General features: G+C 56.7%; 1 protein-coding gene across 2 annotated transcripts in view; it reads left to right on the forward strand.

Moving 5' to 3' along the window:
• Positions 1-15,141, forward strand: part of NTN3 (netrin 3) — a 33,691-nt gene extending 18,550 nt beyond the window's left edge. For both annotated transcript variants that reach the window (XM_039560588.1, XM_010392081.3), the window contains 4 exons: positions 4,672-4,821; positions 5,744-5,797; positions 13,239-13,313; positions 13,574-15,141. In XM_039560588.1, coding sequence (XP_039416522.1) covers positions 4,672-4,821; positions 5,744-5,797; positions 13,239-13,313; positions 13,574-13,902 — 608 coding nt within the window. In that variant the 3' untranslated portion in view covers positions 13,903-15,141. The remainder of the gene's footprint in view (positions 1-4,671; positions 4,822-5,743; positions 5,798-13,238; positions 13,314-13,573) is intronic.
• The last annotated feature ends 1,124 nt before the right edge of the window (positions 15,142-16,265 follow it).

The following is a 16,265-nucleotide window of genomic DNA, read 5'->3' on the forward strand; positions in this document are numbered from 1 at the left end:
GGACCTGAATTGAAGGATTTGACTTGTGGGGTTCCCCTGTCAGGTGCATTAGTGCTGTTGGAGGTCTGGCTCATTCATGTTGGGATATAATAAATAATATAATAAATTGCCTGTGCAGTGCCAGTGGCCTCTCCTCATCCCTGTCCCCCCTGGAATGTTTGAGGGGACGGGGTGCAGGGAGAAACTTCCCACGTTTGCGCAGTGTCACAGCGGGAGCGGGACTGAGCGGGCACTGGCAGGAGGAGCCCTACCTGCAGCCAGCTCGTTAGCAAACCAAGCTAATCATTTTCAACAACCCAAGCAGCTGACTTGACTCATCCCCCTCACAGCCCGTGTTCCCAGCTGTTTCCACCCCACGGCCTTAGCCAAGCCATGCCACAGCCCCTGGCAGCAGCCAGGTTTTCCCTTTGATGAAGATTGTGTCAGGTGGCAGCCAGGTCCCAAGCTGTGCCAGGTGCCAGCATCCTCGAGGTGACACAGGGAGACCCTGGGAGAGAGGAAGAGGAGGAGGCAGGACAAGGCATGCACCCTGATGATGTCTGGCACAGCATCCTAGATTGTTTCCCATTCTCAGGAGGGGTCCTGGCTCTAACTGAGGCCAGAGAAGGATGGCAGCAGCCCCCAGCTCCTGCTGCAGCACCACCAGACTGGGGCAGCTGCAGCAAAATTCCCTTTTCCGTGAGGATTCTGTCAGGTGCTGAGGGTTTGCAGGCTCTCCCCCAAGACTCAAGAGGCAGCGGGGTGGCTGTGCTGCCTCCACCTCACCCTTCATCTCCTGCAGGCAGCACCTCACCTCCCAGCACTCCCCAAGCAATGGTTTCTACATTTCTTTGGATTAGGGAGATTTAGGCTGGATCAGGAGAAGGTCCTTCCCCCAGAGGGTGCTGGGCACTGCCCAGGCTCCCCAGGGAATGGGCACAGCCCCGAGGCTGCCAGAGCTCCAGGAGCGTTTGGACAGCGCTACCAGGGATGCCCAGGGTGGGGCTGTTGGGGTGTTTGTGCAGGGCCAGGAGCTGGATTCAGTGATCATATTGGGTCCCTTCCAGCTTGGGATATTCTGTAATTCTATCACCTCTCTACTCTGCTCCTTCTACTTCTGCTCCAAAACTGATACAATCCCAAGCAAAGCAGATGCCCCTGCAGGCATTCACCTCCCCAGGGCCCCCAGTACCACTTCCCTGGGCATTGAGGGGCTCAGTTTCTGCTCCAGATGGGAAAGAGAGCGCTTACCAAAGAGCAATAACAGAAAAAATGCCAAAACCTAATAAAGCAGGCTAGATTTTGCTGGGACCAGGGAGGATTACTGAATATAGCACGGGTTTGTGGGAGCAGGGATGCTGCAGGTGCAGTGTTTCGTACCTGGCTGTGGCTCAAATCCCTCTGCTTGCAGGGCTGGGGATGGAGGAAGCAGAGGGGCCCTGGCTGCTCCCATCTGCCTGTGCCTGCCATTTGTCAGTGCAAGCCTTGCTCCACCACCCTCACAGGGCAATAATTGTGAAGCATTACGGTGATGGAAAGTATCTCTGATCCAAGGTGGCTCCTCTGGAGGGGACAGGGCGGGCAGAGCATCCCAGGATGCCCAGGAGTTGATGGGATGGGGTGAGCGCAGCTGCTGCAGCACAGGAGAAAGGGCAGCCAGCGATGCCTGGGCTGCAGAGGAGCGGGACAGGTCCCCCCTCGCAGACAAACCTCTGTCCCTGTGCCAACCACAGGCAGGGCTCTGCCAGCCCGGGCGGGGGCTGCTGCTTCCGGAGGGCTGGCAGGGTCTGCCCGTGGTTTGGAAGTGCTGCAAAGCTCAGCCGAGCCAGATGAACATGTGCACAGGGCCGACCCCTGCCACGGTGCATATGCTGAGGAGGATCTGGCAGTGAAAGTGGTACCCTGAGTCTGGGGAGCCAGTTCCTGTCTCTCCCTCAGGGAACAGAGTTTATGATAAAATCCCTGATGCTTCTGCTTCTTTGGCTGCCCCTCCTTCAGTAAAGCAGAAAGGATTTCCACCCCTCCCTTATCTAGGGGTGGATCTGTAGGGATTGGGAGCTCCTTAGAGGAGGAGCGAGGTCCCAGGTGCTGGCAACGGAGAGCTGGTGCTGCCAGAGAGGCATATAAATACACAGAGATGTGACAAGAGAGTTTGGACTTGATTTTTCCAAAGATGGGCCCTATACCTGCAGCTCGGGAAGGGAAGGGAAGGGAAGGGAAGGGAAGGGAAGGGAAGGGAAGGGAAGGGAAGGGAAGGGATACTGACAGTGGATGTTTAAAGCAGGCATGGAGCAGGCCATGGGAACAGTGTGCTGTGGCTTTGAACAAAGGCTTTTGCACCTACCACAGTGCTGGCCCAGGGCAGAGGCTGAGCATTGCAATGAAGGCAGATGTTCATAGAATCACAGATTGGTTTGGTTTGGAAGGGACCTTGAGGATCATCTGGTTCCAGTCCTCTGCCATGCGCAGGGACACCTTCCACTAGCCCAGGCTGCAGATGCTCAGTTCCTATTCAGGAGGCAAATCATTAACCCAGAGGCCAGGAACCACTGCATCTTATTTAAACAAACCCCAGCATGTTACTAAATAACCCTTCAACCATGGTTTGCCTCTGCTGGGATGCAGCATCTTTGAAATAGGCACAAAAATTCTGGCTGCAGGTTGCCCAGGCCTGTGTCTACCAGAGCAGAGCCCTTGGCCAGCGAGCGGGGAGTGCTTCCCTCCCGCTGCCGGCGTCACTTCTGGGCCCTGCCAGACGGAAAAGCTGGAGGGATGGAAAAGGCAGAGCAACCTCCAGGATTAATTCAATGGTGGTAATTGAAAAGTCAAATAAAGGATGGCTGTGCATTAATCCCGGTAATTTAAACAAAGCTGTAAACCGTGAGCTTTCTCCAATGAAAACTGGTGAAGCAGTAGCAGCTAAGCCTCAGGATGCAAAAATACCCTCAATATGAGGTGCAAGACATGCTTTCTGGCAAGCACGGCTTGATGAGTTAAGCTCCAAGCTAGTGACTTAATCCACCATTCAAGCTCCATGGGCCAGATCCTGGCGGCCGGAGGCTGGGAGCAGCAGGGCTCGGTGTGTGGGCAGCGGTGCAGAGCCGCACCGTGCCCCGGCCCTGCCTGCCCGGGACTGGGATGGGCTCCCTGAGGCAGCCCCCTCCACAGGACAGGCTGTGTCAGGGTGAGGAAGGACAGAGATGCCACAGCAGCGGGATGGGCCATGGGGAGCCAGCAGGGTAAGCACTCTTGCCTGGCATGCTCTTCCCATGGGAACAGTGCATTTTTGTGGGACTGTGGGAAATCCCACTGGAGCAGGGCAAGTGGGCAGAGATTGGTCTGGCAGAGACCAAGCTCATACCCCAATGACACTGATCGGTTGTGCACTTAAGATGAGAAAAGCTGCCTTAATTACTGATCCGGGTGAAACATACAGAGTCACCGAAATCTGCCTTCCACCACATGGAGAGAGATCAGCTTAGATGAACTGGGTCCTGACTGGGCTCAGATTTATGTCCGTCCATAAACTTTACACCAGGAACAGACCGCTGGGGCCCAAGAAAGCCCCCACGTTTCCAACAGCCCTGCGTCATGCCAAGCCTCCCTTGCTCGCTGCCATTTGTTATCACAGCTGAGCCCCCGAAATATCCCCGTCAGAAAGACGTCCGCTTCCAGTCCTAGCCAAGATCTGATAAGGATGGAGCATCTGGTCCCCATTAGAGGCTGCTCGCTCTGGTTTCTGGCTGTGCAGGAGGGGGCTCGAGTGCCATGGTGCTCCCACCAGTCCCATCTGGTGAAAATTAGGGAAACAGTAACATCAGGGGGCTGCGGGGGCGGGTGGGGGAGATGTTTTTGTTTTGCTTTGAAATCACGTTCAACTCCTACACTGATGGAGGCCAAGATAACCTCCTCCAGCTCATAGCCAGCCCAGCTCCAGGCAAGCAGATGGGAAGGTCCTCTCCTGAACAAGCATCTCCTTCCCGCATCCCTCCATGCAGATAACCCTCAGCGGGTCCATCACCCCGTGTGACGTGGTGGAGCGTTCTGCTCAGAGCAAAGACAACTTTCACCCACCTCAGGTGTGGCTTGTCCTTAGAGAGACTGTGGTAGAAAGCTGTGGGGTCATCCTTTGCCCAAGGTCTCCAGGAGTCAGGAGGGGCATCAAGACTCATGAGCTTGGGAAACATTGAGAAAACCTACTTCATTCTAAAACTGAGACAAGGTAAATGTTTGTGTCAAAACCCCGTGTTGGTTCAGCTCCATGGGCTGAAAAGCTTGGAGGCAGGGGAGCAGCTGGAGAAGATGGTTTTTACTGCTGTGACAGGAACATCTCCCTGGAGTTGAGGTGGGAGAAGGTCTTAAATGAGAGCTGGTGGCTGCAGGCACCTGTGGGTATTGCAGAGGCTCCATGTGCTCATCCTGAGCATCCCTGTCAGCAAGGCCATACCCTGGCCAACCCCTTTGTCCACTTGCCCTCCTGCCTGTGCTGCTCACAGCACATGTGAGGCCATGGTTGGTCCAGACCCTTGGGTCCAGCTGGGTCTGTGCTGTGCCAGCCCCAGCAGCTGCTTTCCAGTGGTGCTCTGGAAGGGCCCCCTCCTCTTCACCTCTCTCGGACTGCATCTTGGGCCCAGTCTGGGGTTTGCATTGTGCCTCCCCTCTCTCATAACCATTCCTCTCTCTCCCACCCAGCTTGTGACTGCCACCCAGTTGGCGCGGCCGGCAAGACCTGCAACCAGACCACGGGGCAGTGCCCATGCAAGGACGGCGTGACCGGCCTCACCTGCAACCGCTGTGCCAAGGGCTACCAGCAGAGCCGCTCGCCAGTGGCCCCCTGCATCAGTGAGTGCCCCACACCTCGCCCTGCACTCAGGAACCCCCACAGGCATTGGGGGATGCCCCATGGTCCCCCACTCACCTTGGATGGTTTGTGGCGGGTGGGAGGCTCAGAGAAGATGGTGCCTGTCCTTATGGATGTTCTCCAGGAAGTGGCCAAGCAGGGCTCTCTCATCACTTCCTGGGCTGACCTGGGCTTCACCTGCCCCAGTGCAGGAGGCTCCGGATGCCCCCTTGGGTCAGTGCTTCTGGCTGGCTGAAACAGCTCTGCTGGCTCCCATCCTTGGTACAGCATGTGCCCTCCTCAAACAGCTGAGGCCTGAGCACAGTCACTTCTGGGGCAAGGCCAGAGGCTGTGGTCAGCATAAAACTCTGTTTATTGTCACAGTGGGTTTGAATTTGACCCAAGTGGCAGAGGAACAACTTCCCACCCTGCAGCATTTGCTGGGCTGCTGGAGCAGTGGCAGTGTGGGTGACTGGTGGAGCTGGCTCCTCTCTCTCTGTTCTTCCCCAAATTTTGGTTTAGGAAAGAAATTCCCCCAGGTTTTGCTGCCAAGAGTCCTGAGAAAGTGTTATCTTTTCCCACATTTATCCCTGTGCTGGGCAGCCTGAAGCATGCTGAGATCAGCCAAGCTCCCATCTGATGCCCAAACTGAGTTCAGATGAGCTGAGCATCCATCCCTGGAGCACACATCCTCAGGGCTCTCAGGGGTTGCAGAATTGCAGCCTGGCCCAATTCACTGAACTCACTTTGTGCATCTCCATGTCTATTCAATGGTCTGCAATGGTCACATCAGATTTGTCCCATCATCTTTCATTTGTGACCAACAAAATCCCCTTGTGGCCCATTTGCAGAGGGCTCTTGCCCACCTGTCACCCCCAGAGCTGGGAGGCTCATCCTTAAGATACCTCTCCCTTTCTTTTCCAGAGATTCCTGCCATCAACCCCACCTCCCTGGTCACCAGCACAGAGGCACCCGCGGGTAAGTGCTCCATGTCCCTGCCTGAGTCCATGGCCCCAGCCCTGCCCAGAGACCTGGGGGCCAATCCCACCTCCCCTCTCCCTGCTGCAGCACAGGGGAGGGCTGAGCTCTACCAAACCATTTGGCAAAAAATTAATGGTGAAAAATTTTGGTGAAAGGTGTGACTGAGGTTTAAAATCCTGTGTATTTCTGGAAAGGAACTGACTAAGATTGATGGACGTTTTTGGGAAAGGCTTTCTCCATGCCCTCCAAGGAGGAGTGCAGGGATGCAGCCCACTGGGGCCTCGCCATCCCTTGGCAGGTTATGGCAGGGGTTGTGGCATATGGCACCAGTGGGTGCTTGGGAGCCGGCTTTGTTCAACCTCCTTTTATCAGCGCCAGTGCAAGAGGTTTCTCCTCGGTGTCCTTTGCCTCTGCAAGGCCACAGCTCTCTGGCAGGTGCTGGGGCAGTGGGGGTCTGGCAGCTCTCAGGCAGGCTCCAGGGCCCCTGTGCTGGGGCACAGGCTGCCAGGTCTCCCCTGGGACATGGGTGACATGGTGCTCATCCAGGCCTGCAGGAGTGAAGGGTCTGGGTATGAGCTGCTTGTCCTGGCTGTGCAGGGTGATGGGATCTTGGGTGATTGGACCACGGAAGGACCAGTGTCACTGCTGTGGTCACCTGGTGAGAGGTGACAGCTCCATTGACAGACTGCAGGCCTTGCACAGGCAAGGGAGGCATTGCTGCAATGGTCCTCAGAGCTCCTCAAGAGCTGCCCTGGTTCCCCAGACTGGAGTGGGAAGGTTGGCATCTCAGTACAAGCTGAGGTTCGCTTGTGCTCCTGCAGAGGCTTGGCTGGGGCTGGGCACTGCTGGGTGGGTGCATGGATGCTCCCTGCACTGATGGATTCGGGTCCTTCTTCCAGCCTGGCCAGGGACCACCCACGTGCCGTGAGCTCCCACCATGTCACGGCACATCCCAACAGTACCAAGCAGTGCTGTGCCAGCCCCTGGATCCAGTGCCACCATGCTCAGCCCTCCCATGCAGGGTAAAGAGGGCTGTAGCAGGGCTTTCCTCCCTCCCCTCCTCTTCCTTCCACAGTCCCCGCAGCACTGCAGTGTGGCTGTTCCCACCATCCCAGGTTTATCCGTCTGTAGGGATTCCAAGCCAGGTGAAGGTGGAGAAGCCAGGAAAGAAGCAGCCCCTTCCCGCCTTGGGCCACCCCTCTTCCTGCTGTCCCCAAGACCCTGGTCTTCCTCTGCATTTCACTGTGGTGGAATAGACATCCCAAGCAATCCTCCACTCCATCCCATGGCACATGCTCCTGTGAACATGGCAGGGGCACCTCCGGCTCCCCACTCCCATATTTAATGAGCAGCTTCCCCAAGGAAGCCTACATGGTTCTTATAGAGCCAGTGCTCTGTCTCCATCTCCCCAGCTCCCCTTACTGTGGCCACCTTGGCTTGGCAGTGGAAAATGCCAACAGCCTCTTCCCAGGCTAGTGTGTGCCTGGGATGTGCTCTCCAGCCTTCTGGGAACACCTTCCAGCACGGCCGCTGCAGCCCCGTGCATGAGCTCAGTGGCTGCAGGGGAGGGCCAGGGACAAGGTGTGTTGAAGGGATGGAATCTTTGGCCCCTCACAATGAGGCAGATGCTGAGGGGCTGGAGCATGTCTAGAGAAGGGAAAGGAGCTGGGGAAGGGTCTGGAGCACAATTCTGATGAGAAGCTGAAGGAGCTGGGGGGGCTCAGGTTGGAGAAAAGGAGGCTCAGGGGGGACCTCTTCTCTCTACAAGTCCCTGACAGGAGGGGGCAGCTGGGGGGGTCGGGTTCTGCTCCCAGGGAACAAGGCATGGAACAAGAGGAAATGGCCTCAAGATGTGCCAGGGGAGGTTCAGGCTGGACATCAGGAAAAATTTCTTCCCTGAAAGGGTTGTCAGGCAGTGAACCAGGCTGCCCAGGGCAGTGGTGGAGTCACCATCCCTGAAAGTGTTCAAAAAGCGAGTAGATGTGGCTCTTTGCAATGTGGTTTAGTGGGCACTGTGGTATTTGGTTCAAGGTTGGACTTGATGATCTCGGAGGCCTTTTCCAACCTTAATGATTCTGTGTTCCTCTGGCAGGAGTAAAGTGTGTGGAGGGAGGTGGAGAGGGAAGATGCACAGGAGGAACCAGCAGCTCCTTGCAGAGCAGTGCTGGCTTAGCACACGTGGACCCCACGGAGTAGTGCAGAGCCTGGGAGCTCTGCCCAGCACCCCAGCCAGCACCTATGTGCACTGCTGAGCCCTCACAGCCCTGCCCCACAGAGGCCCTGGAAAACAGGAGGTGTTTTCAGGACAGTGAGGAGCAGCCCTGCCTGGGTCTGGCAGAGGTTTCCCTCCTCACTGTGGCAGAGGGGGCAAGATGAAACTCAGAGTGGGAAGGTGCTGAGCTGAAGTGATGGCACCGCTGCTGGGGGGGGCTGCGTGGGACAGGGCACACCACCACCACCTCTGCTCCTGCCTGCCCTGCCTGCCCTGCCAGCTGTGAGGAGGGAGCTGGAACATCAGGCTTTGGGAAAAGGAAAAAAATGGGGGATTTGGCCAGTTTTATTGCCAACAGAGAGCGCCGCATGGAGCGGAGTTAATCAAGGTGACTCCCCTCCTGTGCTTTATAAATAGGAACAGTCTCACAGTGATGTCTGAGCTGTTCAGCTGCACAAAAATAAACAGCACTGGTGGAGAGCTGGGTTGTTTGCTCTGTTTTAGTGGAGCGGGTCTGCCTCAAACTGCCTGCAGTTTATCTGTGGGTTTGTTGGCTTAAGATTTCTGGCTTCTAGCTCAAATATCTTTAAGGCAAAGTAGCTGCCTCTGCCCGGAGTCTGTGCCACTGCAGGATCAGGGGACCCGGTGGGGGTCCTGCTGCTCCCTTGGCTGGGGGGATCAGAGGTGGGGGGTGATGCTGCCCTGGCTGGCACTGCCACGGTGCCCTGCACCTGCTGTGCTCGTGCTGCACGCAGGGCTGCCTACACTGATCCTTCCTTCCCGCTCCGTGCCTGCTCCCTGATGCCCCTCTGCCTACATCCCTCTGCCCCAGAGCCCCCAGCTACCCCTGAGCAGGGCAGTCCCCAAGGGGCCCTCAGCACCTCTGGCAGCCTCCAAGCCCCTTCTCTCCCCATTTCCCCACCTCCCACCCTGCCTCTGGCAGCAGGTGCTGGCTGCAGGAACAGGGGGACATTGTTCAGGGCTGCCATGCTCAGGTGCTGGGCTTCCCGCCCTCTCCCCATCCTCCTCCATGCAGGAGTTCAGTCCCTGGGTGTTTCCAGGCTTTTCACTGTCATTGCCATCTTCCGCATCGCTTTTCCCAGCTTTCTCCTGCCTTTCCAATCTTCCAAAGCCTTTGAGGTCCAGCTTTGATGTCTGTGCCTGAGCAACTGACTAGCTTGGTGATGAAATGTCTTGGGCCCACTTCTCATAATTTTTATTACTATTATCTTAAAATATTTTCCACTTAGTGGAAAAAAATAAAATCCACGTTCCCCATTAGCAGAATTAACAAAACTCGTGGAGTGCAAAACAGGGCTTTAAAGGAATCCAAAGTAAGCAGTAAAAGATTTGCAGCCATAGCACCTAATTAAGTTACATCTCTCTTAAAACAAAATATTCATTTCTTTTCAAGGAGAGGAGAAGCAAACCAGATGTGCAAACCTGCCACCTCTCAGGCACGCCGTGCCCGCAGGGATGGGGAATGCCCGCACGAGGCCGGTGGCTCTGGTTATCAGCTCCTCCTCCCACTCTGTACCTGTAGCATCTCCCAGGGATGCAGCACTGTTAGAGCTGGGGCTGTAGCGTGTCCCAGAGATGTATTTGTGCCTGGGACGGGGCTGTAGTGAACCCCAGGGATGCAGCAGTGTCAGGGATGGGGCTGTAGCACATCCCAGTGATGTCTCAGTCTCAGAGATTGCTCTGTAGCTTGTCCCAGACAAGTGTCAGTGTCAGGGATGGGGCTGTAGCATATCCCAGGGGTGCAGCAGCATTTCAGGGTTTGTGGGTGCACTTTCAGGCCGTGGGCTGTGTCAGGTCTCTGCTGACCCCCAGCCCTTCTGTGGGGCTTGGCTGCCCCGTCCAGCTGCAGGGACACAGCACAAGGACGGCTGCAGGTGGATCTTCTCTCCACCGTGGAATGTGTCACGCCGTGGGCTCTCTGGGCCCTGTCTGTGGGAAGAGCCCCCATCAGGCACACAGCATCCCAGCGCGCTCGGGAGGATGGAACCACGGTCCATAGCTGTGCTGTGATCAGAACTGGGGGGCTGAGACCCTGCTATGGCAAAACCCTGCAGGAACAGGACAGGATGCCCAGAGAGAGGCAGTCTGGGGAGGTGCAGGGAGGATCCATCTGCCCTGACATACCTGGCCACTTTCCAGCCACAGCACCCGTGCTGCCCCACACCAGTGATGGAGGCCATGTGCCCAGGGCCAAGGAAAGGAAACACTTCCATTTATCTGGACTTTTTTTTCCTTCCCAAGTTTCTTAGATAACTGGAGCAGGAATTGATTTTACATTTGAGGAATGTTCCTCAGCACAAAGCTGTGGTTAAAAAAATCCCCAGACTAATCCTAAATTGTTAATTCCCAACACCATTTTCTGGCTCCTTTAAATCACATTGTTTTGTTGTTAATCATGAGCAGGAGCCCAGGGCAGTTACTGCATTTCCTCCTGCTTTTCTTTCATCCCCATTGCTGAGGGAAGGGGGTGGCAGGTTGGCTGAGGCTGCCCCGCAGCCTGCTCCCACCACTCATCACCCCACACTCCATCACTCCATCACCCCACAACCCCTCACTCCACCACCCATCACCCTGCCGGGCCACTCTCCAGCCGAACACCCAGGCCATGCCACCCTTCTCCCCCACGGCACCCAGTGTCCATGGGTGGGCCTGTGGCAGGAAGGTTTCTGCGCCCCTTTGCCTGGGGAGGAAAAGGTCTCCTGTCCTGATGGGCACTCCCCAAAATAAGGTGGGAGGCTGTCTGTAGAGTCCCTTTCACGGAGCAGGAAAGGACAGAGCAGTGTGTTGGGATGGGCTTGTGGCCGGTCTCAGGGGATACAGGGGGGTCTGGGATGGGGCTGTAGTGTATCCCAGAGGATAGAGCGGGACCCACATACCAGGGATGCAGCAGGAGCCAGGCTGAGGCTGTAGCACAGCCCAGGGGTGCAGCAGGAGCCAGGCTGAGGCTGTAGCACAGCCCAGGGGTGCAGCAGGAGCCAGGCTGAGGCTGTAGCACATCCTGGGGATGCAGCAGGGTCCAGGCTGAGGCTGTAGCACATCCCGGGGGTGCAGCAGGGTCCAGGCTGAGGCTGTAGCACAGCCCAGGGGTGCAGCAGGAGCCAGGCTGAGGCTGTAGCACATCCTGGGGATGCAGCAGGGTCCAGGCTGAGGCTGTAGCACAGCCCAGGGGTGCAGCAGGAGCCAGGCTGAGGCTGTAGCACAGCCCAGGGGTGCAGCAGGGTCCAGGCTGAGGCTGTAGCACAGCCCAGGGGTGCAGCAGGAGCCAGGCTGAGGCTGTAGCACATCCTGGGGATGCAGCAGGGTCCAGGCTGAGGCTGTAGCACAGCCCAGGGGTGCAGCAGGAGCCAGGCTGAGGCTGTAGCACATCCTGGGGATGCAGCAGGGTCCAGGCTGAGGCTGTAGCACATCCTGGGGATGCAGCAGGGTCCAGGCTGAGGCTGTAGCACAGCCCAGGGGTGCAGCAGGGTCCAGGCTGAGGCTGTAGCACAGCCCAGGGGTGCAGCAGGAGCCAGGCTGAGGCTGTAGCACATCCTGGGGATGCAGCAGGAGCCAGGCTGAGGCTGTAGCACAGCCCAGGGGTGCAGCAGGGTCCAGGCTGAGGCTGTAGCACAGCCCAGGGGTGCAGTGGGTGAGGGCACCTTCAGTGCCACCACCAAACACTCCAGCACGCTCAGCAGCCACCCCCATACGGAGAGGTCCTGAGCCCCCTGTGTAGCCACCACCACTGTCTCAGGGGAGGCAGCAGGGCCAAGGCAGCTCTGCCAGCCCAGGCAGAGGGGCAGTGTGGCAGCATGGTGGGGGCTGAACTGCAAATCAGAGCTCACCCCCCTCTGCCAAGAATTAGCTTCGCGCTGCACTGCTTCTGTCACTGACAAATTTGGAACAGGTGGCATGAAGTCCCAGATAAAAAGGAGCTGGGCAGAGAGGAGAACAGCAGAGCCCAGGGTGAGTTTGTGCTCCTGGGCTTCTTTCTTTCCTCATTTCTCCTCCTCCCCTTGGCACAGGGTTCTGTTATTCCCAGTCTTCCCCCAGAGCTTCGCCTCCATCCCCAGTGATCACTGTGGCAACCTGCAAACAAAGACAACTTTAGAGGCTGCTGGCTCTGTCCTGGGATGCGGGGCCAAGCCAGAGGGAGAACCTGCGAAAGGCAGAGAAAAGAAGAAAGATGGGCTCAGAAAAAACATGCCACTTGGAAAGAGACAAATTGAGATGTTCAAAGAAAGATGGCAGGGGAAAGAAAGGAGGAGAACAGGGCTGCTTCGGGCAATTGTTGGGATCAAAGGCTTTGGGGAGAAGGAAAGAGGCATTCCCTGCCCTCCCTCTGCTTGAGATGCAAATCTGGGGGCTTTAGAAATGCACAGAATAAAACTTCCTGGAGGACAGGAGCCTTGGGGGACAGCAGGGTAGTGGAGGACAGCCTGGTGGCCTCCCCAACACCTCTGGAGCAGCCTGAGCAGGGGATGCCTGGGCAGCAGGAGTGGCATGGTGGAACAGAGCCACTTCTGTCACCTGCCTCCATCCCACAGCCTGAGTCCCCTTCCTCACTCATGGGAGCCTACGAGGCACAGGTCCCTGGAGGGGCTGTCCCTGAGGGTGCTTCCCACCACTCTGGCCCCTGAGAGCTGAATCGCTCTGAGGATCATGACCCCCTTGGTCTGGTGTCAGACCTGCCTTTCGATCTGCCCCCTGTGGGGCTGACTGTGGGATTGCTGACAAATCCTCTTTTCCCACATCACCCAGCTGATCTATTGACTCTCCTTGGCCATGGCCCCTGCTGGCCCTCCATGGAGGCCACTGTCACCTCAGCTGCATTCCTCCCATCCTTCCCTTTCTGCGTCTGGCAGGAGTCCCCAGGCTTCCTCCACCAGCCCCGTGCTGACTTATCCCACAGGACAAGTGACAGAGTCTGCTCAGGGCACCCAAGGCCATTTGGTTCCTCTTCTCAGCTGATGTGGTATCGGGCTTTCATGCTGGTCTTTGAGCCCCCAGCCCCTGTGAGGTGCCAGGGGAGCAGCTGGACTCAACAGACCCCCATGCCCAGCAGGGCCCAGGCCCTGTCTCAGGAGGAGCCAAGTACCCACCACCTTCTGCCAGGCTGGGTCTTGCTGCTGTCCCCTCCACCCCACTCCCTCTTCCCCTGGGGTGGGATGAGTCCCCACATGCCTCAAGCCCCTCAGTGCTCAACCCACTGTTCTTCTGCCGCAGACTGTGACTCCTACTGCAAACCAGCCAAGGGCAACTACAAGATTAACATGAAGAAGTACTGCAAGAAGGACTATGGTAAGGACCTCCAACCTCCCTGGGCCACCCTGGGCTTTGTCCCAGAGGCAGGTGAGGGCTGGCTGTGGGTGAGCCGGATGAAGGCATCCAGAGGGTGGGAAACACTCCATATGGAGAGGGGTCCCCAGATCAGCCCTCCCAAAGCTGCAATGGATGAGGCAGGTAGGGCTGCTGGGGAAGGGCAGGTCCTGTCACCAGCCTTCCTTTGGGGAGCAAGGCAAAGCATCCCCATCACTATGCCTCCTCCTTTTTTCCCTCAGTGGTCCAGGTGAACATCCTAGAAATGGAGACGGTGGCCAACTGGGCCAAGTTCACCATCAACATCCTCTCTGTCTACAAGTGCCGTGACGAGCGGGTCAAGCGTGGTGACAACTTTTTGTGGATCCACCTGAAAGACCTGTCCTGCAAGTGCCCCAAGATCCAGATCAGCAAGAAGTACTTGGTCATGGGGATCAGCGAAAACTCCACTGACCGGCCTGGACTGATGGCTGACAAGAACAGCCTGGTCATCCAGTGGCGGGATGCCTGGACACGCCGCCTTCGGAAACTGCAGCGGCGGGAGAAGAAGGGCAAGTGCGTGAAGCCCTGAGGGGTTTGCAGCCACCCTGCCCCCCATGCCCAGCCCCAGCCCAGCTGGGCACTGCCAGACTGCGCCCACAGACTCTGTACATATATATAGTGTGAACGGACTCTTTGTCTATAGTGTATATTTTGGCCATGGTTTCCCGATGTGTGCGTGTGCATGGGTGGGTGTGCGTGTCGGTCCTTTTCTCTAAGTGTGTATTAAAAATAATACGGTACTGACAAACCTTTAATGAGGAGCAAAGTGAAGCGAGGTCCTGTGGGTGCCTGTTGCCGGAAGGAGCTTGAAGGGGATTGGTGTCCTGCTCCGGGCATGCTGGAGCTCATTTTCAAGGCTTTTACATTCCCTTTAATACAGTTGTCTTCTGCCCAGTGTTGACATCTCAGTTGACAGCTCTCACTTCTCCAGCATCCAGGGTATGATCCTTCCTCACTCTGAAAATGTGCTGCTGCCAGACCTCTCTCTGCCTTTCTCCTTGCCCAGGAGGAACAAGAGGTCAGAGTCTTCCGTCCCTCATTCCGATGAGTGGAAACTGTCCAGTGCTGCAGAGCGTCCAGCCCCAGGAGCTCCACCAGGAAGGACAAATGAACTTTTACAAGGCCTGATTCCCTGGTGACCTTGGGCTCACAGGGGCCAGCACTGTGGCTGGGGCAGGACCCGTGCAAGGCTGCGGTGCCATAGGGAGGAGCCAGGCCCTGGCAGTGTGCTGGTGGCCACTACCAGGCAGAACTGTGTCCACCAGGGAGAAAGGGACAGACTTGGCAACCCCTGGTTGTCGCTGTCCTGGTGCCTAGTCCAGACAACCCAGTGAGAAACATCTGGACACACCATTTTCCCCTCCCATGTCCACCTGCTCCATTTGAACCTGGGCTAGACTGGACAGGCTGACTGGAGCCATCGAGTATCATCAGCCATCCACCCAGGTCTCTGTGCCTGTGTTCCTTGTACCAGTTGACATAATTCCACCTGTTTCTGTTGAGATGACACCGAGTGACCATCTGCCTTGGTGTGCACCTTTCAGAGCAGGCCAGACTGTGTGCTCTCCTGGGAAGAATTGCTGTGGCCAAGGTTGTCCAAGGGGATGCACAAGGCAGAGGTGACAGGAAGAGAGAAGAGCTTTCATTGATCCACCTCTAGTCTTTTATATCTTCTTCACCGTGTATTAGTCTCTGGTTAAACAGACACCAGTATCTTCCCACATTGAGATTGTAGCGGTCTTGGCTTAATAAATATGAATAGAAATAATAGGTGCTCTGACAACAGATATTCCTTTCCCTACAAACCTTGCCTTGCTTATTGAATGGCTCAGTGAGGGGTTGTAGCCTACATCAGTCTTCCAGTCCGTTAAGGTGAAGCTTTACCCTTTTCAGCCCACGGCAGCTTGTGTGGACTCCCCATTTGATGGTGGTGCTTCTGAACTTCAGCACCCCAGGGTGGTGTTGGAGCTTCCAGCTGAAGAGACTGGTGGAGCACTGTTGGGTTTCAGGACAAGGGAATTTGGGGAGTGAGGCTCCAGGCCCTGGGGATGTCTGTGTGGACATGCAGGTGCATTGGTGAAGCTGCTGGAGATGCTGGAAGTGATGTTGCAGAGCTGTGGAGGGCCTGCAGTGCCATTGTTCAGGTCCCATGGGTACTTGGGTGCCTACACGGGGCATGGGCAGAGGTGGGGGGAGTCCAGAAGCTGAGGGGTAATGGGTATGTGGGACCACTTGGGCTTCGATGAGCTGATATTACCCACCATCCAGACACAGACCCTCTTCCCTCCTCTGTCTGAGCCAAGGGGATCCTCCCATCCCTGGCTCCTCTTGGATTGTCATAGACTATTGGCCTCTGCCATGAGATGGCTCTTGATGTAGTTGGGCCACCTGGTTCTCCTCTTCCTGCCACAGCTACTTTCACCAGACTTGCCCTTGGCCCAGGCTCACTGCAACCCCTTGCACCCAACAGTCACAGAATCACAGCATGGTTTGGGTTGGAAGGAACCTCAAAGATCACCTTCTTCCAACCCCTGCCATGGGCAGGGACACCTTCCACTATCCCAAATGGTTCCAAGCCGTGTCCAATCTGGCCTTGGACACTTCCAAGGATGGGGCAGCCACAGCTGCTCTGGACAAATGCAGGAGTTCTCACACAGAATTCAGTGGTGGAACACCCTTTGGGTGTGCAAGGACAGGACTTTCATCAGGAACATCCCCTCTGTCCCAGACACTGCTCAGCATCACCCCATGGGGTGTGGAGGTTCTCTGACCCCTCTTCTCTGCAGCCACAGCCCAGGAAAGAGCAGGGCAGCACCACTGTTCCATGGGCATGGATACTTCTCAGGGCAGGGCTTCAGCAGCACGTGGCTTCTCCAAGCAAGGACAGCCTTC

This window comes from Corvus cornix, chromosome 14 (genome assembly GCF_000738735.6).
Source record: "Corvus cornix cornix isolate S_Up_H32 chromosome 14, ASM73873v5, whole genome shotgun sequence".
NCBI lineage: Eukaryota > Metazoa > Chordata > Aves > Passeriformes > Corvidae > Corvus > Corvus cornix.